Source organism: Poecile atricapillus, chromosome 18 (assembly GCF_030490865.1).
Source record: "Poecile atricapillus isolate bPoeAtr1 chromosome 18, bPoeAtr1.hap1, whole genome shotgun sequence".
Taxonomy (NCBI): Eukaryota; Metazoa; Chordata; class Aves; order Passeriformes; family Paridae; genus Poecile; species Poecile atricapillus.
Window position 1 is genome coordinate 1,924,988 of NC_081266.1, and position 24,909 is coordinate 1,949,896.

The window sequence follows — 24,909 nt, forward strand, 5'->3', positions numbered from 1 at the left end:
GAGGGAATTAAAACGAGAATTACCAATGGCGGGAGGCAACCAGAAGTGGAAAGAGGAAGAATGGCCTGCCGAAAGGATTATTCAATATTATGGGCCCGCCACTTGGGCAAATGACGGCAGCTGGGGTTACAGAACCCCCATTTATCTCCTCAACAGACTAATCAGGTTGCAAGCGGTGGTAGAAGTAGTTTTCAACCACACTTCAGAAGCCTTAGAACTCCTAGCAAAACAACATTCACAAATGAGAGCTTTTGTGTATCAAAACAGATTAGCTCTCGATTATCTGCTAGTGATACCTGAACCTGTGAGGTTATGGCTCTGAAAGGCAAGGCAGCCTAAACTGAACTCACAAACCTATTTCAATCCAACCTTACAAGTCCAACAAGTGTTGAAAATAATTTTGTAAAATTGTCTAACATTCAAAAATGCTGAAGCTCACCAAAGAAGTCTTACCTTCTTTGTTATCTTTGTTATCTTGAGTGTCTTAGATTACAGTGAAAGATGTAATCAAAAGTATGTGTTCTATCACTATCTTCATAAACTATTAAAAACAGGTGGGGCAGTGTTCTTTATCCCTTCCATGACTCATCCTTGAGAACTCCCTCCAGGGGATATCTTCTGTTAATGGGCCATTGAGTCTCACTGCATGACTGATAAAATTCCATCATCCCATTGGGAGATGCTGCACCCAGGGAGAGGAGCCAAGCATTCCTACCTGGATATAATCTGAGCTTTGGAACAGCACAGCCACCTTTACCTACTGGATTCCCAGAGGACAGGAGCTACATAACCACCACTGCACCTTCAGAGGAAGACCAGACCCTTCTATAGGATCGCTGCTTCAACAGAACCACAAGAGGACTGCAGAGACCATTTAACTGGACTGCTACCACCACCCTGACCAACAGGCTGTGAGTATCCTGATTCTGTCAGTTTAAGCCAGTGTTTTCTTCCTTTATTTTAACTGGCAGCACGTGATGGCAGAGGAGAGAAGTGTCTGCAGTTTTGTGTTCAAGAAGCGGTGCCGAGCTGCAGGCAGTGGCCAGCGAAAACGTCCCTGCAGAGACCAGGAGCGGGAGAGCAGTGGCGAGGAGGGCAGCACTGTGGTGAGGAAGGAGCGGCGGCAGGAGACCCCCAACCCCATGATCCAGAGGACCAAGCGCTGCATGAGGGAGAGGCCAGAGTACCTGCCAAGCAGCAGTGAGGATGAGGAGCCTGCCAAGGAGATCAGGGTCACCTACAAATCGACCAGGTCAGCGAAACCTGTTGGCCCAGAAGACATGGGAGCCACAGCAGCGTATGAACTGGACACAGAGAAGGAAAAGGATGCCCAGGCCATCTTTGAGCGCTGCCAGAAAATCCAGGAGGAGCTGAGAGGAAAGGAAGATGATAACATTTACCGTGGCATTAACAATTACCAGAAGTATGTGAAACCCAAAGACACATCGATGGGAAATGCCTCCTCGGGAATGGTCAGGAAGGGCCCCATCCGTGCTCCAGAGAACCTGCGGGCCACAGTGCGCTGGGACTACCAGCCTGACATCTGTAAGGACTACAAAGAGACTGGATTCTGCGGCTTTGGGGACAGCTGCAAATTCCTGCACGACCGCTCGGACTACAAGCACGGCTGGCAGCTCGAACGGGAGCTGGACGGAGGCCTCTACGGTGGCAATGACAATGATAACTATGAGGTGAGCAGTGATGAGGAGGATGTGCCTTTCAAATGCTTCATCTGCAGAGGTTCCTTCAAGAACCCCGTGGTCACCAAGTGTCGGCACTACTTCTGTGAGAGCTGTGCCATCCGGCACTATCACAAATCCCAGCGCTGCTACATCTGTGACAAGCAAACCAATGGGGTCTTCAATGCTGCCAAAGAGCTCATGGCAAAACTGGAAAAACACAAAAGGGAGAAAGAAGAGGAGCAAGTCAGACCATGAAGAGGATCCTCAGTGGCAGAAAACTTTTTTGCATAACTGAATAAGGTTTCTGTAGGAGAGGGGAAAAAAAAAAAAAAAAAAGGAAAAAGGGTGTTGTGGTGTGTATTTATTTTATCGTTCACAGTTAATGGTTCAATGTTAATGGTTTATTCCAATGTTCCCCTATGCACTCCCTAAGTTTATATATCCCTAAGTTGTATCCTCACCTATGCTGCCCATCAATGTAACCCAACCCCTTATTTCCAAACCTTCCCTGTCAATCACTGTAACCCTGCCCCTTCTCCCAGACCTTTCCATGTCAATCCCCAGCTGGGCCAATCCCTGATTGTACCACCCCTTTGGAAATTCCCTAACACTCAAGGCCCCATTGGTCCATATGACTTGTTCTCTCCCTTATCCTTATTGCTCCATGTATTGTAAATCCTACCTCGTGCTCCTCCCCTGTTTATCTCTGGTTAAAATTTTGTACCCAGCCCCTGAAACCTCACTGTATAAAAACCGTGCACAGGAGTGGTGGGGGCTCTTTGTCCCTGACCCCTTCAGCCTCAATAAACCCAGTGTGCTGGAACCCACACAGGGAGCCTCCTCCTTACTCTTTTGCCTTACCCCTGACACAAATTCCCGTAGAGCAAGTGGCTGTAAAGGTTCAGCTTTGAGTTGCTTCTCCAAGGCTGTTCCCCACACCTGGCACGGTGCTGGTGTGCACAGAGATCTAGCCAGGGCTCTGGTGACCATGTCAAAAAGGGAGTATGAGGTGGGTCTATACCCCTCATGAAAATCTTGGTTGTTCTCATGTTTTTCAATTGCATTCAACATGACCTAGCAAGACAACACTTTGTCAGATGCAGAATGTTGCCAACAATGGTAAGACAATCTACCCATCACCCTGCTTGAACCCCAAGACTCAAACATTTGAGTAACATCAATAGCAGAAGGATGTATGTTTTTAACTGAGATGGTTTTGAGTTTAATAGTTTCTTGCTTATAGTGTTGAGTTGTAACTTGTAGATATATTTGGGATATGAGGACTTAAGGATGGCTGGGGGGGGGCTAAGCTTGTCAAGGTGGGTGGAAAGCCTCACTAGAACTGGGCTTAGCATGTGTGTCATCATGCTGTCTGTCATCCTGTCAGCAAAGGAGCCTGCAGAGGATGACAAGAAACACTTTGCCCTTTTTAAACATAGAAAGGGGGAACAGTTTCAGCCACAGCTGGCCTTTGGGATGTACAGATAAACTGGCCATAACAGACCTTAACTTGAGCAGCCTAGCCATTAGAAAGCAGAAGTAAACAAGTCCCTGGGATAAGACAATGATAGGCTGGATTTGAACTCAAACAGGGACCCCAACCAATCTCATTCAAGCCTGAATGTAGACAGATAATCAGCCAGTGAGCTGGGAGGTGTTAAGAGCTTGACCAATCAGATGTGTGAGCACGGGAGTTTTGAAGCCCCTATAAAGAGAGCAACCCTCAATAAATCTCAAATGTTTGTTGCATGGTCTCGGTGTGTCCAGTCATGTGCCTGTCTCCAAAACTATGATGGTTATTCAACATTTACTGTTAAATTGTAGTTCTGAGTTGGAGTCCCCCCATGGTTTGCTTTCTGACTAACACAATACTTTACCATCATCCTGAATCTGCAGTCACTGGGGACTGTCACTGTTTTACAGTGAGGACCTGGAGAGCCCTTCCCAGCAATTGGGAAAATCCTACACGGTGTGTCCACCCATAGGTGAGGTCTCCAGTTCACCCAAAAAAGGGGTCCTTCTTTGATAGGCCCAAATTGACAAGTCCAAGTGACTTGTGTATCTTTTTTTGTGCAGAAAACATCTGGTTCTGATGGCACATTTCCTGAACAGCTGTGGCCAGGGCTTGGCAAAAGCCCAGGCCACAGCTGGGAAGGTTTTGCTTAAAAGATTCTACTAGCAAGCCTGTGTGGATTGTGGAGGCCCAAGGGCCAATGATAAAAGTCCTCATCCCTCAACCCTGGAAAGGTGGTAACAAGTAATACCTCCCGAGGTTGGGGTGAGAGAAGCCTTCCTCCCACAGGCCTTTGTAGTTAAATGTTAACCTTTTTGGGTTCTGATGTTCTATTGGTTTGCCAAGTTTATGTCACCCTGTTCCGCTCCCATTTACCATTTATGTACATCCCCTAGAATGGTCTTGTCCCTGGCCACCCCTCAAGGCAATAAAGCTTTCAGATACACCAACAAGAACCCATCCCATCTACATTCTTCCTCATCAGCTTCCAGTGGCATCATGCCCCAGACCCAAACATGCAGGCAGCCTTAGGGACCTGGTCGTAGCATGTTGCTACAACAGATGTCTGTTGGAAAGATTTCTTGATCTATCTTACACAAGGTTATACAAATGTCTCCACAGAAGATGGTTTGCATTAAAAACAACTACTATAAATGTTTTAATCATCTATTTTTAACCTTGATGGTGTTAATAGCATCAAGCTCAAGATTCATCTTGTAGGTCAGGTCAGGCTTAGGCCTGCTGTTCAGGCCATCATAACACATCAGTCACAGTCCAATTAGGCAGTGCTGTTGAAGAGGTGCTTGAAAGCGGTGGTCCTGTGGAAAATTCTGTCCCTTTTCTGGATCTGTCCAGTGCTAGTGGTTTCACTCCCCAGACTTCGAGATTATATAGCTGTTGGGGGTTAGGTGTCCTTCCTTTTGTTCCTTCTCACCTGTAGAATTTTCCCCATTAGCTCTGGTGAAACCTGACTGCTGGTACTTATTGAGTGCTTGAGAAGACAAGAAGTTTGGCTGAGCCCAGGGGAAAGGGGGGCAAGTAAAGGGAAGGCAGGGGCAGCTGCTGGCTGGCTCTGTTCTTTGGCTTCAGGGCAGCACACACCCAGAGCTGTTGCTGCTTGGGGAAAGGAATTCACCATGACTGAGACAGAGCTGCTGCTGCTTCTTCTGTGGGCTCCCTATACCCCCTGTCCTGCTGGGACAAGCACCAGTGCCAGTGGAGTTTCTGACATATCTCGTCCACTGAATAGGATGAAGTTTAATAAGTCCAAGTGCTGAGTCCTGCATTTTGGCCACAATAACCCCCTGTAACACTTCAGGCTGGGGATGGTGTGGCTGGACAGTGCCCAGGCAGAAAGGGACATGGGGGTGCTGCTGACAGCAGCTGAACAGGAGCCAGCAGTGCCCTGGTGGCCAAGAAGGCCAATGGCCCCTGGCCTGGATCAGGAATAGTGTGGCCAGCAGGAACAGGGAGGTCATTCTTCCCCTGTACTCAGCACTGGTGAGGCCACACCTCGAGTTCTGTGTCCAGTTCTGGCCCCTCAGTTTGGGAAGGACCTTGAGACGCTTGAGCACATCCAGAGGAGGCAACGAGGCTGGTGAGGGGCTGGGAACACAAACCCTGTGAGGGACGGCTGAGGGAGCTGGGGTTGTTTATCCTGGAGAAAAGGAGACTCAGAGGTGACCTTATCAATCTCTACAGCTCCCTGAAGGGTGGCTGTAGTCAGGTGGGGTTGGTCTCTTTCTCCAGGCAGCAACTGACAGAATGAGAGAATGCAGTCTCAAGCTGTGCCAAGGGAAATAGAGGTTGGATATTAGGAAAAAGTTTTTCACAGAAAGAATAATGAAGTACTGAAATGGTTTGCCCATTCCAGTGGGATGTGATAGAGTCACCATCCCTGGATGTGTATAAAAAAAGACTGGATGTGGTACTCGGTGCCAGTGCAGTTGTGGTGTTAGGGCACGGGTTAGACTGAATGATTGTGGATGTCCTCTTCCAACCTAGACATTCTGTTGAATTCTGTTGAAGGTACAGTTAATGAAGTAATTCCCCCTCTTGGTTTCACTCTGTACTGAAGCCTCCTCCTGTAGGAGTCTAGAAATGCAGGGACATTTCTCTGTCTATATAATTCTTTAAAAAATACATCAATCATATATAGTATTGATAAAAAGGCTTCCAGATATCCCTGAGCAAGCCAGAGTTTGTGAGAAATTAAACAGAAAGTAGAAAAATGTTTCTTTTAACACAGAGGTGAAAGTATAGATTTTAAGAAGGTTCCACACGTGGAGTAAAGATGGAGGAAAAAGGGTGTAGTTTTTAATCCTTCTTCTTCCTTCTTCTTCATGCTTCTGCAGTTTATAGAAGCACAAAATATGATTAGTTTAGAGTTAGTCGCACTTTTAATTACGTGAGTAGTTATAGAAAACGTATTTGTTGAGATATAATAATAATACACGTGTCTGTAGTTAATAGGATAAAAGTTAGTATAAAGGTGAAAAGACTGCGTGGTTTGAGGCCATTTTGTATCTTTAGTGCGAGATGAGCCAGGCTGTGGTGATTTAAGCCTGTGCAGTTAGTCTGGATAGACCTGCCAAGTTTTGTAAGGATCCTTCAATAAACACGAGAAATCAGAATCTAATGAGCCCAGGAGTTTTCTTTGAATCATAAGAACTAAGTGGGACTCCCCACGAGGGAGGATTCCAAGGGAATTCAGCCCAAAGGAGGCTGAGAGACTAGAGAAAAGATATAGCCACAGAAAATTCAGCCCAAAGGAGGCAAGGAGAGAGAAGTAACACCTCCTTGCTTCCAGCTTAACATTGTTTATATGTAAATACATGGGGAAGTGGAATGGCCTTGGTCCACTGAAGAAGCAAGATTAGAATAGGATTCCAAAAATGTGTTTGTCTGACAAAGCACTGGAATTATCTGAAGAAATGATATAAGTATACAGTAATAGTCTACAGAGATACAAATATATATATATTAAAAAAAAAGCAAAAACCTTTTGGCATAAATGGTATAATTGGATAATGAAAAGAAGTTCCTAGTGATGGTATAATTTGCTACCCTCTATGAAATACATGTGTGAAGTTATATAAGTGAATATCAAAAGTGGGTTTGAGTCTTAGTGCATGGTTAAAAGTATAAAATCAATTGCATGGTGAATTCTAAAGTCTTTTGCACCCACAAGAGTTTGTTTTTAGTTGCAAAAGCTAAGACAAAGGTTTTGTTGTGGGGATTAGGGTACCTTCTGTAGGAACTCACAGATACTGGATTTGCTATACGGGATATACAAAATCTTGTACTTGCCAGGGTTAAATGTGAATTTTGCAGTTGTGGTTTCTAGGGTTGAAGTCTCCCATTGTGCCTTTTTGCATTACTTGTTATGGACTAGCCAGAATTGGCAGGCCCAAGTCCTGAAGCCAATTCTGCAGCTCTTGCCTTGTGGGGTTCAGTCCCCTCTGTGCTGTTTTGTGGAAGCAGTAAGTCTCAACTACAGCTAAATGAGAAAAAAATTTGCAGGTTTGAGTGCTGCAGGGTATACTGTGATTTTGTTTCTTAGGATCCTGTGTGTCTGTATGTGTGTAAGAATAGTTTGTGTGTGTTTAGTCTCACCAGCATATAAAAATTGAAACAGTAATGCCTGTTATATAAAAAATCTTTTGCAGAAAGAGTGTTTGCCTTAGGTTGCAATGCAGGATGTAACCAAAAGTATGTGTTCCACTACCATCAGTTAAAACCAGGCAGGGCAGTGTTCTTTTTCTCTTCCATGGCCCATCCCTGATAACTCCAGGGTGATATTTTCTGTTAATGGGCCAGCTGTTAAAACCAGGAAGGGCAGTGTTCCTTATCTCTTCCACCACCCATCCTCCCTCCAGGGGATGTCTTCTGTTAATGGGCCATTGAGTCTCACTGCAGGACTGATAAAATTCCATCATCCCATTGTGAGATGCTGCACCCAGGGGGAGGAGCCAAACATTTCTACCTGGATATAATCTGAGCTTTGGAACAGCACAGCCACCTTTTCCACTGGATTCCCAGAGGAAGACAGGACCCATCTACACCACTGGACCTTCAGAGGAGAACTACACCCTGCTGCAGGATCACCTCTTCAACGGAGCCAACATCTGTCACTTCAGGAGGACTGCAGCCACCATTTATTTAGACTGCAATCAACACCCTGACTGACAGCGTGACAGGTTGTACTCTGACTCTGTCAGTGGTTTTGTGCTGCTGCATTCTATTTTAATTTTCCTAGAAAAGAGAACTCCTGTTCTCATCTCTTTCCCTGAGAGCATGGCAGTGCTGCTGGAGACCACGGTGGGAGACCTGGTCATTGACCTGTACACGGAGGAGCGGCCCCGCGCTTGTCTGAATTTCCTGAAGCTCTGCAAAATCAAATACTACAACTATTGTCTTATTTATAATGTACAGAGGGATTTCATTATACAAACTGGTGACCCCAGGGGAACTGGCCATGGAGGGGAATCCGTATTTTGTCAGTTGTATGGTGATCAAGCCAGGTTTTTTGAGGCAGAAAAGGTACCCAGAATTAAGCACAAGAAGAAGGGAACTGTGTCGATGGTGAACAATGGCAGTGATCAGCACGGATCACAGTTCCTTATTACCACAGGGGAAAACCTGGATTACCTTGATGGTGTACACACAGTATTTGGAGAAGTGACTGAAGGCATGGATGTATTGATGACAATTAATGAAACCTTTGTTGATAAGGATTTTATCCCATATCAAGATATTAGGATAAATCATACAGTAATTTTATCTGATCCCTTTGATGATCCGCCTGGCTTGTGTGTTCCTGACCGCTCACCAGAACCTAGAAAGGAACAGCTCGACAGTGGCAGAATAGGAGCAGAGGAAGAAATTGATGATATGAGAGGACGGTCTGCAGATGAAGTAGAAGAAGTACTGGCAGAAAAAGAAGCAAAATCTCATGCAATTCTCCTGGAAATGGTGGGAGACTTACCGGATGCAGACATCAAGCCACCAGAAAATGTGCTGTTTGTTTGTAAACTGAATCCTTTGACCAAAGATGAAGATCTGGAGATAATATTTTCACGGTTTGGACCCATTAAAAGCTGTGAAGTGATCCGAGACTGGAAGACTGGTGAATCTCTTTGTTATGCTTTCATTGAGTTTGAAAAGGAGGAAGACTGTGAGAAAGCCTATTTCAAAATGGACAATGTGCTGATAGATGACAGACGCATACATGTGGATTTTAGCCAGTCTGTTGCAAAGATTAAATGGAAGGGAAAGGGTGGGCGGTATACCAAGCAGGATTTTCAGGACTATGAGAAGGAACATGACAAACCTTTGAAATTTGCTGTGGAAGAAAAGGCAAAACCAAAGCAAGATGCCAAGTATGACCTCGTGATGGATGAAGATGTAGGAGAGTGTCACACAAGTCAGTCACGCTTGGCTAAAAAACAGAAGAAGAGAAAGCACCACTACTCTGAAGATGATGACAAGAGGAGCAAAAAATCCAAGTATTCTGACCAAAAGCATGGAGAGCACTCTAGGGAGAGGAACAAGGGTGAGAAGAAAGACAGGCATCGGAGCCACAGGTGTTCTCAGGAGAGAGAATACACTTACAGTAGACAGAAAGACAGGTACAGATGAAGGACAAGGAAAAGAGAGAGGGGAGATTAAATAATAAATGTAACTTTTTTTCTTTAAAAATAAAATAAAAATAAAAATAAAACAGAGCTTCAGTGGTTAAATCAAGGTGGGGTGGGGGGAGGCCTACTGTGCTTATCCATTCCTAGGGCTGGTCTCTTAGATGAGCAGCAATTAAATATAAATCAGCCAGTGCCAAGTGATGGACAGGTGCCGTCCTGAAAGGGGGGAGCTGAGCTGCCCTGTGCAACTGCCAGCTAGGGAAGGGAAAAGTGCATGGCATCATCCTGTGGGCACAAACTGTGCCTGCCGTACTTTATCACATCTGTAGGGATTGGATTCTTAACTCTGGAATGACTGGGCAGCCATGGTGATGGAAGCCATACAGACTTGTCGTGGCACCACCCTGTGCTGCTGCACCTCTCTTCCCGCCTCCCCCAAAACACATGCTGTTGAAAAAGAGGTTGGGAAAAGGCAATAAAAAGCAAACCCCAAAAACTGCACACCATAAGGGGAAAAATACCATAAGAGAAATGTAGAAAACACTAGAAAAGCACAAAGCATTAGTGGCTCTCCTCTTCTGTTCCGCAGTCCTCGAGTTCTGTGGGGGGCCACCGACTGAGGGGCCCAGCCCCAGTGGAGCCACCATTTGTTTTTTTTTTTTGTTTTGCTACAAAAATAGTTTGGCCACCACCGGTCCCGCAGTTTATCTCTTGGAAAATATGGTCAGGAAACACCCAATCCCTGTATCCATGGATGAGCTTAAGAGCATATTATCCTGGACACGGGCACAATTTCCTAAGATGGATTCAGAGAAAATCTTTACCCCAAGCCTGTGGAACAAGATAAACATGAAAATATGTGAAAAGGCTACTCTCAAGTATCAGGCAGTGTTGGGGGCAGAGATTCAGGATATGTGCCTTTGTCTGTGATACCTGACTCTGACACCCAAGAGAGCACAGAATTTCACACAACACCATGGAGGACTGTTGAAGTTAAGCAGAGAAACTGGGAATGTGAGAGTGTAGATTATGTAGAGTTTTCTTAAGTCACTGGGTGAGAAAGTTAAAGTTTAAAGCTTAAGCTAGTTTAGAAAATACGAAGCAAGATGGAGGACTTACAGCATTATCCCTTTCTCCTTCTTCCTTCTTCATATTCTTCTAGGGATTTTTGGGTAATAATAAGTGATTGGATAGAAGATTGTGTGCAGTGCAGCACACAGGTGTTGGGTCATTGGGTCACTCAGAAAAATAATTTCCTTGGCATTTGTTAATTGGACAAATAGACCTATAAAAAGCCTTGAAGAGGTTCTTTGTTAGCCATTTTGCACCTTTCTATCTTAGTGTATATAGCTCCTTGTACTCTGCATATATGTAATATAGATAAGAGAAGAATAAACAATCAAGTCCAAACGTGAGAAGACAGCCTCTGTCTCATCACCCTCAGTCCTAAAGAAAAGAACCCTGTTATCAGTATCTCATCCCAACAAGGCAGCAGCTAAGCTCCTGCCGGCTTCCAGAGTAATATATGAACTTACCTCCACTAAATGGGACTTTGAAACCCAGTCAGGGGACACTATGGATCCAAACACAGGACAGGAAACCCTGATGAATAAGCTGGAGAAGCCTGGGTCTGCCCTCTTTCATTCCATGGGGATCGGGGCACCCCTCACTCAGAAGACAATGCTCTGAGTGTTGTAAATTCTTTCAAAGGATGAAATCATGGTGGTAAAAGCCAGACAAGGCACTTTATAAACTTGGCAGAGAAGGAAGCCAAGGGGTGGAACCACAGGGCATACGGGCTCAGATAAAGAACAGGTGGGCTCTTCCCAGCCAGCTGAGCAACTCTTACAGACCACAGAGTTGATACAAGCCTCCCAAAACCCTCTCTTGGCAAAGGGGATGGTTCAGCACGAGGAAAGCTCGGTGAGACAGCCATGCAGAGACTTGGGGCAATTCCAAAACACAGACTGCAATCTCATGCAGTCGACCCATCTCCCAGGCTGCCAAAAGGGGATTCCGATGGCTCAGAACCTTTGCAAACTTATCTGAGCCCTCTCAGAGCTGCACCTGCTCCTTGGATGCCGCCAGAGACAGAAAAGGGAGGGGAAAAGCCCCTTGGTTTGTGCACCAGCAGCTGAGCCCTTTTCCAGCCCTGAGGGGGTAGAGTGGATAAGGGGATGGAAAGCCCTGTTCCCCCTGGGATGGCACAGGATGGTCCAAACCACCCCAGAGCAGCACAGGATGGGGATGGCTGCCTCTGTGCCCTGCCTGCCAGGGGTGTGCTTTGAGCCACAGCCCCCAGTCAAAGTGACATTAGCAGTGATGCAGCACAGCCAGAGCCCTTCACCCCACCTGTGCCACTGCCCCCAGGCCAGCCCTCAGCAGAGGCATTCCTTCCAGCTTCTGCACCACCTCTGCACTGCTCACTGATGATGGTGGAATCGCCAAGTACATCAGAGGCAGGTGTGGTCCCTTCCCTCCGTGCCCAGCCCAGTGCAGGGGACCAGTGGAACCGCAGCTTATGCTGGCTGCTGCAGTTCTGCTGCCATGGCAGCCAGCACTGGAGCAAGGAGCAGCTGCAGCTGAGCAGCAGTGTCAGTGAACAGCAGAAACTGCAATACAGCTGCTGTACAACAGTGGCACCTTGAAGAAGCAGCAGTTTCTCCACAGCAGACAGCTTCACTGGATGCTACACAGAGTCAAAAAGCCTTGGACCACAGCCTTGCCAACAGCCAATTCCTTCAGCCTACAAATCCTACAGCAGGCATGGACCCAGGGATACGGGACATGTCAACACGGGGTCCAGCAGCCCTGGAACCATTTCAACAGAGCAGCCAAGAGGCAAAGATCAAACAACAGGAAGGAGAAGCTCACAAGCAGATATTTTGGGATTGCCATTTAAAGGTGCAAAATGCTGAGAAGATTTTTGAAATCTCAGCTGGTCAAGATGTTTCTATGAATATACCCCTGTCTTCTCAAGCTACAGTGTTTGGCACAACTACTCTGCCTAGATTGGCCTTTGATCCACAGGACTATCAGTCAACTCCTCCTCTCACTCAATCCTGTTCTTCACATACTTGAGAGAAGTCCTTTGGAACCCCTTTTTTCAGATGAAGGACTGTTTAAGGGACTTTCTTATGGCTTCAGATGGCAACTTGACCTCTGCAAATAATCCCTATAGCCCTCAACCAGTGCCATTTCATGGTCAACAAGAGGTCCAGCCTCCTACTGGAGCGCTACCTGTGATGAATTCTTGTACTGCATCCTCCATATCATTCTCCATACCTTTTAATACAGGACTGCAAATTATCAATGAGATGGACACAGCCTTCAGGCAAGAAGAAGGAGCATCCTTGCAAGATGCAAGCAGAGTTCGAGTACCACATCCTCCAAGACATGTTGTAAGACATGAATCCAATTTGACAAATTGGGCAGATATCAGGAGAAAAGCACAAAAGGAAGGAAATTTTGACATAGCAGAAACAGAAATCATGGCATTGCCAATGGCATACGGCAAGCAAAATGCAAATCCTAGATGGGAGCCTTTGACTTATGTTGTCATCAAGGACTTAATGAAAGCCATAAAAGACAATGGATTAAATTCTCCATATTTCAAACAACTGCTGAGAGGCACATTCAACAATTATGATTTAGTACCTTATGATTGTAGACATATTGCCTCTATAATCCTGACAGACTCACAGTACATACTATGGGATGTGAAGTGGCACAGAGCCCTCATGCAATTGAGAAACGCTTATGCTGAAGGCCCAAAAACAGCCCTCACATTGGCCCACCTAGCAGGAGATGACCCTCACGACAGACCTGAAGATCAGGCTGCAAATTTGCTTCGAGACGTCATTGCAGATGTCAAAGAAGCAGCATGGAGATCAATTCTGCAAGTCTGGCCAGCTGGAAGCCCAGATGGTATTTATACAGAAATAAAACAAGGTACCACTGAGCCCTTCACCTCATTCATCAATCATCTCACACAAGCAGTGGAAAGACAATGAAGTGATGAAGCAGCAAACCCACTCCAGATTCAAAGTCCTGCTTTTGCAAATGCCAATGCAGAGTGGAAGTGCATCATCAGCACCTTGCCTGATCCACAGACAGCCTTGCCTCAGATGATAAAGGCCTGCAGCGGGGTAGGCACGCCTCAGCACATCGCAGCAATTCAAACAAATGTCTTGGTAGACAGATTAAAAATACTTCTCTGTAGGAGCTGATGGAGAGATGCGCCCTTCAGATGGCTTTTCTTTCTAATGCTGTTTATTCCACAGATTAGGTTACAGCAGAGAGTTGTGGGTCGGCCTACAGCTGCTGGCTATAGGCAAGCCCCGTGTCCTGAAGCCCCTTTGCTTCTGGTTACAATGCATTATATATCTTTCTTTTCTGTGCATATTATTACATAACAATCAGCATCATACACAATACCTCTACATGTACATATATCCTATCAAAACTGCTAGAATTACCATACTATGGTAGTGACTAACTAATCATCTGAGTGAGCAACTACGTGTTAACCTGAAATTAAATTAAGTAGAAAAATGTTTAATATATCACTGAGGTGAAAATATAGATTTTAGGAGGGTTTCACACGTGATGTAAAGATGGAGGAAAAGGGTGTAGTTTTTAATCCTTCTTCTTTCTTCTTCTCCATGCTTCTGCAGTTTTTAGAAGCATAAAGAATGACTGGTTTAGAGTTAGTCACACTTTTAATTACATAAGTAGCTATAGAAAACTTATTTGTTAAGATATAATAACAATACATGTGTCTTTAGTTAATAGGGTAAAAATTGATATAAAGGTGAAGAGACCATGTGGTTCGGGGCCATTTTGTATCATCAGAATGAAATGAGCCAAGCTGTAGTGATGTAAGCTTGTGCAGTCAGTCTGGATAGACCTGCCAAGTTTTGTAATGATCTTCCAATAAACACAAGAAATCAGATTCTTATGAGCCTGGGAGTTTTCTTTGAATCATAAGAACTGAGATAAGTGGGACTCCCCACGAGGGAGGATCCCAAAAAGAATTCAGCCCAAGGGAGGCTGAGAGAGAGACTAAAGAAAAGTTACACTGACGGTCTGCAGGTGGCTCTGGAGAAGGTTCAACAGCATCCTCCTTGGAAATACTTAGGAGTCAAAATCTTAGATCAAAGCATTCACCATCAGGAGGTGCAATTCATAAATTCTATCAAGACTCTGAATGATGCCCAGAAATTGATGGCTATCATCAGGTGGTAACATCCTTACTTGGACTGACCACAGTGCAGTTGTCCCCATTGTTCAGTATTTCATATTTCAATATTTTAAATGTGGACCCTGATCTGAACCTTGAGAATTGACTCCTGATGCATGGCGAGCCCTGGAGGAAGTCCAACAAGCTGTTTCTGCTTGTCAGGTTTACTGAGTAGATCTCTCCATTGATATGACTGTTTTTATTACTAATCCAGATTCTCATCCTACAGGTATCATTGGCCAATGGAAGTGAACAGTGGTCTGATCCTTTGCACATTTTGGAATGGTTCTTCCTGCCCCATCAACTGAAAAAGACAGCACCACATTGTTTGAATTGACTGCTCAATGGAAAGCCATGTGTTGTCAACGGTGTTTCCAATTAATGGCAGCTGACCATGCAAAAATTATTCTCCCAGTACAACAGGAAGAATTTGAATGGAGTTTTACTAACAGCGCTTCCTTACAGAGTGTGCTGAAAAATTTTTCAGGGCGGATTACTTATCATCTGTCCAGCCACAAATTATTGAAATTGGCAAAGTCAGCTGAATTGTCTTTTCAGCCAAAAAGTAGTCAGTAGGCTCTATATACAATCAATCACCTCACAGTGCTGATAGTAAAAGGTCTTAAAATCTTAGAAAATTCAGGGACTTAGGTTTGGAAAGCCCTGTGAAAAGCAGGCCCTGGGAAATGTTAGGCCTTGTGCTTGCTAAAGACCAGGTCAAGCTGCACCTGTGTAGTCAGTATATGATTGGTGAAACCCTGGAACAGGTTGCCCAGAGAAGCTGTAGATGGTCAATCTGTCCTGGTTCCAGCCAGGACAGGGGTAATTTTTGCAGAAGTATGATGGGTGTGTGGCCAGGACCCAGAGGTTATTCTTTACCACCATACATCATTGCCAGGGGCAGGGGGACAGGACTGTCTTCTGAGGACAAGGGGTCACTTCTCATCAAGTAAGCATGGCAGAGAGTGTGGTGGCCTCAGTTCCAAGCCAAAGGGATCAGGTTCAATGTGAATCATTTTTCCCCCAAAGGCTGGAATGAGCAAGGGCTGGACAAGAGGTTGGCAGGGAACACATCCAGGACAGCTGACCCTAACAGACCAAAGGAATATTCAGAGTCACAGAATGGTTGAGGTTGGAAGGGACCTCCAGAGGTCTGTAAGGACTTAAAGAGCACAGCTGCCTGTCTTAAGCACTATCAAGATCACAGTGCAAGGAGCTTGCCATAATATAAACCTCAGCAGGAACTTGAGATAAGCACAGAAGAGAGACATTTGTAACAGAATTCCAGGCCTGGCAGAGGTGAGATCTGGTTAGCACAGGCAAACAAGACTGAATACACATTCCAAACAAAATTCGCTGCCTCTGATGTTATCATGCAATAAACATAGTATATTAACAAAGCAATTTTGGTTCCTCTCCCTGGCCTTAAAAAGGCCACCATGATAAGCAAATACTTCCCCATGTGTGGAAATAGATACAGGGTAAAGTACAACATTCACGTGAATACATCGAGCATCATGATGATCAGGGACTTTCTGTACCCCAATACACAAAATGCTTTAGAAAAAAATTGTAATTCCAACTTCTCTCTCTTGTCCCACACTGGGTGCCAAAAGATGTGCTGTTTTCTAAGTAAACTGGTGGGAGAAATGGTTCATTGATGGCTCCTCAAAGGTGGTTGAAGGAAAACGAAGATCAGGATATGACATCATAAATGGCATGACAGGGCAAACTATAGAATCTGGTCCCCTAAAGGCAAGTTGGTCTGCACAGGCTTGTGAGCTGTTTGCTCTCCTAAGAGCCCTCAAGGGCCTGAAGGGAAAAAGGGGAACCATTTTCACGGATTCAAAGTATGCATTTGGGGTAGTGCACACTTTCGGAAAAATATGGGAAGAAAGAGGTTTGATAAATACTAAAGGAAAAGGATTAATACATGGAGAGATAATTAAACAAATTTTAGAAGCTGTCAGGGAGCCCCAGGAGATATCAGTAGTCCATGTAAAAGGACACCAAACTGGGTGGCAGTTTCACACCAGGGGGAGCAATTTAGCAGACAAAGAGGCGAAACGAGCTGCGTTGCTGGCGGTAAGTATTCCTGAGATTAGCCCCAAGGAACCACCAGAAGTATCCGTGCTTCCTTCGGAGAAGGAGCTGGAAGATTTCAGAAAGGTAGGTGGATATTTCAAGGAAAATAAATGGTGGTTGCCGGACGGGAGGGAGCTAGTTCCAAAAAGTATAGCAAAGGGAATACTCCGAAGATTGCATGAGCAAACCCACTGGGGAACCAGAGCGTTGGCTGAACAATTTTTAAAATTTTTCGGATGTAAAGGAATCTTTGAACTTGCCAAACAAGAGGTACAGGGGTGTGTGATATGCCAGAAAGTTAATAGATCAAATTCAAAACAAACAAATTGGGGTGGTCGGCCACTTTCATACAGGCCATTCGAAAGAATCCAGGTGGATTTCACTGAATTACCAAAAATTGGGAGAAATAAATATTTACTAGTGATAGTAGATAAACTGACACATTGGGTAGAGGCATTTCCTAGAGCGAAGGCTACAGCCCAAACAGTGTCTAAAATTCTACTAGAAGAAATAATTCCTAGATATGGGATAGTAGACCATATCGATTCGGACCAAGGTACTCACTTCACCTCAAAAATCATTAAACAATTATCGGAAGCATTGGGAATCAGATGGCAATATCACACTCCTTGGCATCCTCAGAGTTCGGGGCAGGTAGAAAGGATGAATCAAACATTAAAATCACAATTGTCCAAATTAATAATTGAAACAAAAATGACTTGGGTCCGATGTCTTCCTTTGGCACTGTTAAACATCAGGACCATGCATCATTCTGAAACCGGTTTATCCCCTTTTGAAATGCTATATGGAATGCCATATAGGCATGGGATGCCGGTGGCACACCCCCAAATAGAGGATGTTCAATTACAACCTTATCTCATTTCTGTAAATAAAAATTTACAGGAGCTCAGGAAAAGAGGATTGATTCCCCAAAGCGCGTCATTGGGATTTCCAATTCACAAAATCCAGCCGGGCGACAAAGTATTGATCAAAGTGTGGAGGGAACTTCCCCTCAGCCCTCACTGGGAAGGCCCGTTCCTCGTTCTCCTGACCACGGACACCGCTGTACGAACGGCCGAGAAAAGTTGGACTCACTTTTCTCGGACAAAGAAAGTTCCCGATTGCAAAGCCCCCGAGTGGAAGATCACCACCCCGCCAGGAGATTTGAAAATCAAGCTCCGGAGGCACCACAAATGAACAATAGCGAAAGGATAAGTTGCAATATCCGCGATTGTTATTGTTTCCCGTTTGTACATTTTAAGTGCGCTTATTGTAAGCAGATTTGGGTAACTCATTGCATAAGGGGTTATAAACCGAGGGGATTGTGCACTAGGTGCTACGAAAGGGAGTTAGACCAGACCAATCGATTCCTGATACTTGCAACTCGAGCGGGCCTTTTGGAACTTGACTCTCCGGAGTGGTTCCTGTTTTATCAAAAAGGATTAGGGGGTCAGCTTGATTGCAAAGCAGAACCCTTGGAAATTGAGTGTCGGAGGACCGTAAAAGTACCTTGCAGATTTGAACCGGTTAAAGCATCTCGGTGGGCAACCTTCAAGCGGAGGTTTGCCATCAGGACATCAAGGGCCCCTGAAGACAGTCCTTGCTGCCGGGAAGATGGTTATCCCCGCCGTATACTTTTGTACGGGCGGAGGGAATGGCAGAGGGATGCAATTGTGGGGAATCCTGATGTCCCTGAGCCTAGTCATGTGCTCGATCAAGAGAATAGAGGCCGAGGTCCCCCCAGGGGAGGTTCCCCAGGGGAAGTGTGAGCAGTGTCAGACTGCCACAAAAATCGAGCTCTCGACCGAGTGCCCTTCAGAACTACACGCAGGTATTTGTTGGTTAAACGGCACTCAGTTCGAATTGTGTAAATCAAAAGAGAAAATCTGGTGCTCGAATTCGAGAGTAAGTATCAAGGAAAAACCCATTCGGAACTTGGAAGAAATAGGGGTTGCAAGGACCCACTTCTGAAACAAAAGAGAAATAAAGGGAATTCCCCCAATCGAGGTCTGTGGACAGTGTAATAAGACTGTCTGGATTGGGGGAAAGAAGCACTCGACGTTTTTGGCATACCACCGAGTTAACCCTACATGCTACAATAAAGCAAACTTAAAACCATGCATGATGGGGGGAAAATTGTACTGGGAAGGGAAAAATGTGAAACACGAGGCAAAGCTGACATTCAATAATGAACCCATAATTTTGGAACTATTGAAGTCAGATGATGAGAACTCGTGTCTTCAATTTGACCCAGTGTTCTGCTTTTCAAAGGATGAAAAGGGATTAGATCCAGAGAGTAAAATAAAACAAATAGCTATAGACATAAAACGACAAGAAATGGAAAATAAAAAGAAAAGGCTGGAGCAAGAGAGGTTAAACTCTCTCAGTGAACAATATGAACTATTAGAAAGACAATACGATAATTGGAAATTACCCAGCCCCGACCAAAACCTGTTTGTTGATCTAATGCAGGAAATAGCCACCGAATTAGGTATATCCAACTGCTGGATATGCGGTGGCTTAAAATCAGCCGAGAGATGGCCATGGAAAGGAGAGGGATTGACCCCGGAACAGATATTAAAAGGGACAAAATTAAAATTTTCGAAAACAACCCGGAGGCCAGAAGGATGGGTCATAGATGATCGAATAATTGGGACTTTTTGCATTAGCCGGGAGGGAAAAGAGTTTACCGATTTGGTAGGATACACTCCGTGTGTGAATACCCTCACGGTAAACTCAGAAAAGAAAACAAAAATCTGGCACCCGGAATCACCCGAAGGATATTGGATCTCCTATCGGGAAAACAACTGCGAGTGGATAGAGACTATTGGATTATGTTGGAACAAGAAACCAGGGGCCAATCCCTTCCATACTTTCATAGGCCTGAGGGATTATTGGGAGGATCCGGCAAAAACTAATAAAAACTGGGAAGCTCCCGATGGAATTTACTGGATATGCGGGAAAAAGGCATACAGTGAATTACCTCGGAAGTGGAAAGGGTCATGCACACTCGGACTAATTCGGCCATTTTTCTTTACACTACCAAAAGGTGAAAGTAAGTCCCTAGGGGCTCCCCTCTTTGAAACCTTAGCTCGACAAAAGAGGGACCTAAAAAAGATATTACCGATAGCAGGAGGGAGCCAGAAATGGAACGAGGAGGAATGGCCGGCCGAGAGAATCATACAATACTGTGGTCCAGCCACTTGGGCGAATGATGGCAGTTGGGGTTATAGAACCCCCATTTATCTCCTCAATCGGCTCATTCGACTGCAAGCGGTAATGGAGGTAGTTTCCAATCACACCTCAGAAGCCCTGGAACTCCTAGCAAGGCAACATTCTCAAATGAGAGCCTTTGTTTACCAGAACAGACTGGCTCTCGACTACTTGCTAGCTGAGGAGGGAGGGGTGTGCGGGAGATTTAATGAATCAGAGTGTTGCATGGAAATAGATGATTATGGCGAGACTATAAAGGGACTAGCTGCGGAAATCAAGAAAGTGGCACATGTGCCAGTTCAAAAATGGAATTCTATTCTACAAGCCTCTTGGTGGGACCAAATTTTTGGGCAAGGGGCTTGGTGGAAAAAGCTAGTATTCTTTATAGGATGTTCAATAGCCGGAATCATCTTTTTGCCTTGTTTAATTCCTTGTCTGATTAGGCTAATACAATCTGTAGTGCAAGGAATGCAAATTGCCGCCCTCCCAATAGATCCAGAAAAATCACAAGATAAAAATGCCCTTCTTTCCAAATTACTGATTTTAGAAGAAGAGAAAGAGAGTGATAAGGCATTAAAGGCCTTAGAAAAATTTGAAAACGAACATATGCTGACCACTGAAATTGACAATTAAACAAATAAAAAAAAAAGAAAAAAAATGATAATGAAAAAAGAGTAAGAAAAGGATACTTTCCTTTAAAGGAAAGTGTGAAAGTAACGAATTTTTAAATGTAATAAATTATTAGGTGGGGGACTGTAATAAATTATTGTTGTATTAAAAATTCGGAGTGTATATAAGAAAGATATGTTTTGTAGGAACATAAAAAAAATATAAAGCATAGAAAAGCCTCTCCTCAAAGTAGGATGAGGCTTTTCTCCAAGAAGTTGCTGATTGCCAGCAACGCCCAAGATAACTAACCCAAACCGGCCCATCAACCCAAACAAACAGACAGGACACGGACCATCAAGAAAACAATGAAACTGGCTGGGGAAATTATCTACCTCCGGACCCAAGCAACGCCCTGCGGATTCCAGTGGGTAGAGAAACCGATCAGTGAAAAAGACAAGTTCCAAAAGAAAGACTTCGCCAGACTTAAACATCTCTGTGTTGAAAAAGCAATCAGGGGAAACAAAGGAGAAAACCCGGCCGAGATACTCATCGGCACCAGCCCGGATTCCACCACCCTGCCATGAAAAACCTAACATTGCAACACACACAGAATCTCCTTTACATATGAGGAGATTCTGGCCGGACACTAGTTAATGTCTTTATTCTATGTCAGGAAATCCATTCACTGGACAATCAAGGACACTTGGTGAATGGAACCTGCCTGGAATTTTGGCCTGAGGACTTAAAAATCCTATAAAACCCCAATCCTGAGGATGCTCAGACGTGGATTTGGGAAACCTATACCTCTGGTGTAGACCCCTGTCCACCCAGCGCTGCGCTGATCTTTTTATTGTGGGTTTTTATCGCTGTTTTTACTTATTATTGTTTATTAATAAATTTCTCTTTGATTTTATCCCAAAATTGCCTTTGCATTTATAACAGTTTGGGTTGCTGAAAACTCAGGCAGAAGGCCATGGGAAAACCCCTCTTTCTCCTGGAGAGAAAAGACAGTACCCACACTGACCCCTGTTTGTAGTTATGTAAAAGTCACTAGAAAGTTCCCTGTTTCTTCTGTTGTCATTGGTTTAGTTTTACTACAGTGTTTTAAATATTCCAAAACACCCCTCTTCATTGGACCCTTACCCTCAGAATCCTCCTCTATCCCAGTTTATATAAGTTACTGTAACACCCTGAACCCTGCCCTTTTGGTGCATCCTCTACCTTGAAAGGATTACAGATTTGTTCTTTTACTACTAAAGCCTTTTATTTTGGGGTCATCAAATTGAGCCTATCCTTCTGTTATTTTACCACTTCGTCTCCAGCTGGTTTGGTCTCGAAGTCGTGGCACCCAGCCAGGACAAGTTGATAGTTCTAATAGGTATACTAGTGATTTTAGCCAGTCCTAAACCCACTACATTATTTTGTGCATTGGCTGGGAAAATCAAATTGGTGAACCTAAGCCACTACACTAAATCAGTGTTTCTGCCCAGTTTTGAACTTAAACTGCTACAGATTCCTACATTCTTGTCTTAGGCTGCAATGCAAGATGTAACCAAAAGTATGTTAAAACCAGATGGGGCAGTGTTCTTTATCTCTTCCATGACCCATCCCTCATATCTTCAGTTAATGGGCCATCTGTTAAAACCAGGAAGGGCAGTGTTCCTTATCTCTTCCACCACCCATCCTCCTTCCAGGGGGATATCTTCTGTTAATGGGCCATTGAGTCTCACTGCAGGACTGATAAAATTCCATCATCCCATTGGGAGATGCTGCACCCAGGGGGAGGAGTCAAGCATTTCTACGTGGATATAATCTGAGACTTGGAACAGCACAGCCACCTTTTCCACTGGATTCCCAGAGGAGAGACCAGACCCATCTACAGCACCGGAATTTCAGAGATAAGCTACACCCTTCTACGGGATCGCTGCTTCAACAGAACCACTCCAGGAGGACTGCTACCAACACCCTGACCAACAGGGTGCCAGGTTGTATTCTGACTCTGTCAGTGGTTTTGTGCTGCTGCATTTTATTTTAATTTTGCTAGAAAGGACTGTTATTCCTATTCTCATTAATTTCAAAATTATAACATTCGGAGGGAGGGGGTTTACATTTTCCATTCCAAGCGAGGCTCCTGCCTTCCTTAGCAGACACCTGTCTTGCAAACCAAGACAATTCTTAAGCACTTAACATTTTAAAGTAAAATAGGGCTGTAAGTAGATTACTATTTAGTACTTGGCCACTGGCATTTCTGCAGGGGGTGGGATCCGCACCGGCACCGGCTCAGGAGCAGGATCAGGACAGGACCAGTGTCATGGGAAAACCAGATTTCCTCAGCCCCAAGGCGATTGCCAACCGCATTAAATCCAAGGGGCTGCAGAAGCTGCGCTGGTACTGCCAGATGTGCCAGAAGCAGTGCCGTGATGAGAATGGCTTCAAGTGCCACTGCATGTCTGAGTCCCACCAGAGGCAGTTGCTGCTGGCTTCCGAAAATCCTCAGCAATTCATAGATTACTTCTCTCAGGAATTCCAAAATGATCTCCTGGAATTGCTCAGGAGGAGATTTGGAACAAAGAGAGTCCACAATAATATTTTATACAATGAATACATCAGCCACAGAGAACACATCCACATGAATGCTACAAGATGGGAGACACTGACTGATTTTACAAAATGGCTGGGGAGGGAAGGTCTTTGTAAGGTTGATGAGACTCCTAAAGGCTGGTACATTCAGTACATTGACAGGGACCCAGAGACCATTTGCAGGCAGCAAGAACAAGATAGGAAGAAGAAACAGGACCTTGATGATGAAGAAAGAACTGCTAAATTCATTGAACAACAGCTTAGAAGAGGTTTGGAGGGGAAAGAACTGAAAAAACCAGTCTATACGGAACTGAACAGAGAAAACAAACAAGAAAAAGTTACATTTCATTTAAACAAAGGAGCAAGTACTTCAGCAGCATCTTGTAAAACAAGTGTCCTTGGACAGAATGCACTGAAGATGGTGGAAGGGGCAGTTAAAAGAAAAAAACCAGCTCATAGCTCTGGTCAGCCCAAAAAGAAAAAGAAGAAATCTGCACTGGACGAGATCATGGAGCTCGAAGAGGAGAAGAAAAGAACATTTCGAAGAGACTACTGGTTACAGCCTGAAATCATTGTAAAAATTATAACAGAAAAGCTTGGAGAGAAGTACCACAACAAGAAGGCAGTTGTTAAGGAAGTGATTGACAAATATACAGCAGTTGTAAGGGTGATTGGCTCTGGGTGCAAGCTGAAGCTTGATCAGACACATCTAGAAACTGTAATACCAGCACTGGGCAAGAAAGTGATGGTATTAAATGGTGGGTACAGGGGAAATGAAGGGATTTTGGAGTCTATTAGTGAGAAGAAGTTTTCAGTGACAATAACCATTGACTCGGGACCTTTTAGAGGGCTCAGAGTCAAAGATATCCCATATGAAGATGTTTCCAAACTTGCCTGAGGTGCTAAATCATGCATCAGAGACGATTTTGGTTCTCAAAACCTTATTTTTGACATCTTTCAGGCAGACGCAAGACCTCAGTAGAGTAAATCCTAAATGAGTCCTTCACCAAAGTGTTACATTTAAGTTACAAATCAAGGTAAATGCTGTTAAGTTTAATGTGCTGTTAAGTTTAAATGGGTAAAAGTGCTATAGAGCCTTTAGGTCTTACTCCCTTTTATCCTCACCTCTTCTACCCTTTTGTCAACACCCTCCCTTCCCCTTCACATAAATAGTTTTCAGTTAATTTTGGTTTGCATTGATTGACTCTGGATTTTTGTTTCTTGCTTTTCCTTGGTGCGCCTTCACTATCTAATTAATAGTAGAGTGAACCTTGCAAATGATTAATGTTATAAATTGCAATATAGGTATTTGCTTTCACATTTATGTATTAGTTTTTACAAGTTAGTATTGATCACAATGATTTTAATATAGTTTTATTTGTAACCCCTTTTAACTGTTTTAATACAGTATAATGTGTCAGCTTTTGTGGCCAATACTCTGGCTATGTGTAGTTTATATATAGTAGTGTGATAAATATATGATATCTTAGACCTTAGCTTAATATTAAAATTGAAACTATGTACTGCTAAATACTTTTATTTGTGTAACTAACTCAAATAATGGTGTGAAATAGCTATGTTGATTAAATGCATTTGTGGATTATCTAACCTGAGTGGTAACAGTGACATGAAGAGAAAAATTTACTACTCACTCTCCAGTTATCGGGAAGTGTCAAAACTACAGAATGGAGCCTTGAGAAGAAATAAAATATATTGATTTAATCTACAGGATACCATACAGACAAGCTAATGATTAAAACCAAGTAAAAGAATTCCTAGAACATGTAAAACCACAGGAATGTTCAATTATGTAGAACTCTCATTAATATGCATTTAAGCCCTATC

The 24,909-nt window shown here is 44.1% G+C and overlaps 3 protein-coding genes across 3 annotated transcripts; all 3 read left to right on the forward strand.

Moving 5' to 3' along the window:
- Window positions 1-977: 977 nt before the first annotated feature.
- Window positions 978-1,937, forward strand: LOC131586207 (E3 ubiquitin-protein ligase RNF113A-like). The gene has a single exon (XM_058853095.1). It carries the CDS (start codon window positions 978-980, stop codon window positions 1,935-1,937), a length of 960 nt encoding a protein of 319 aa, XP_058709078.1.
- A 6,055-nt stretch (window positions 1,938-7,992) lies between these two features.
- Window positions 7,993-9,336, forward strand: LOC131586204 (peptidyl-prolyl cis-trans isomerase-like 4). The gene has a single exon (XM_058853092.1). It carries the CDS (start codon window positions 7,993-7,995, stop codon window positions 9,334-9,336), a length of 1,344 nt encoding a protein of 447 aa, XP_058709075.1.
- Window positions 9,337-22,795: 13,459 nt separating this feature from the next.
- Window positions 22,796-23,962, forward strand: LOC131586205 (DNA/RNA-binding protein KIN17-like). Its single transcript, XM_058853093.1, has one exon. The coding sequence runs from the start codon at window positions 22,796-22,798 to the stop codon at window positions 23,960-23,962; it is 1,167 nt and encodes a 388-aa protein (XP_058709076.1).
- The last annotated feature ends 947 nt before the right edge of the window (window positions 23,963-24,909 follow it).

Bases quoted from the DNA above. Each gene is read 5' to 3' on its own strand.
- LOC131586207 (XM_058853095.1), top strand. From the start codon at position 978: ATGGCAGAGGAGAGAAGTGTCTGCAGTTTTGTGTTCAAGAAGCGGTGC.
- LOC131586204 (XM_058853092.1), top strand. From the start codon at position 7,993: ATGGCAGTGCTGCTGGAGACCACGGTGGGAGACCTGGTCATTGACCTG.
- LOC131586205 (XM_058853093.1), top strand. From the start codon at position 22,796: ATGGGAAAACCAGATTTCCTCAGCCCCAAGGCGATTGCCAACCGCATT.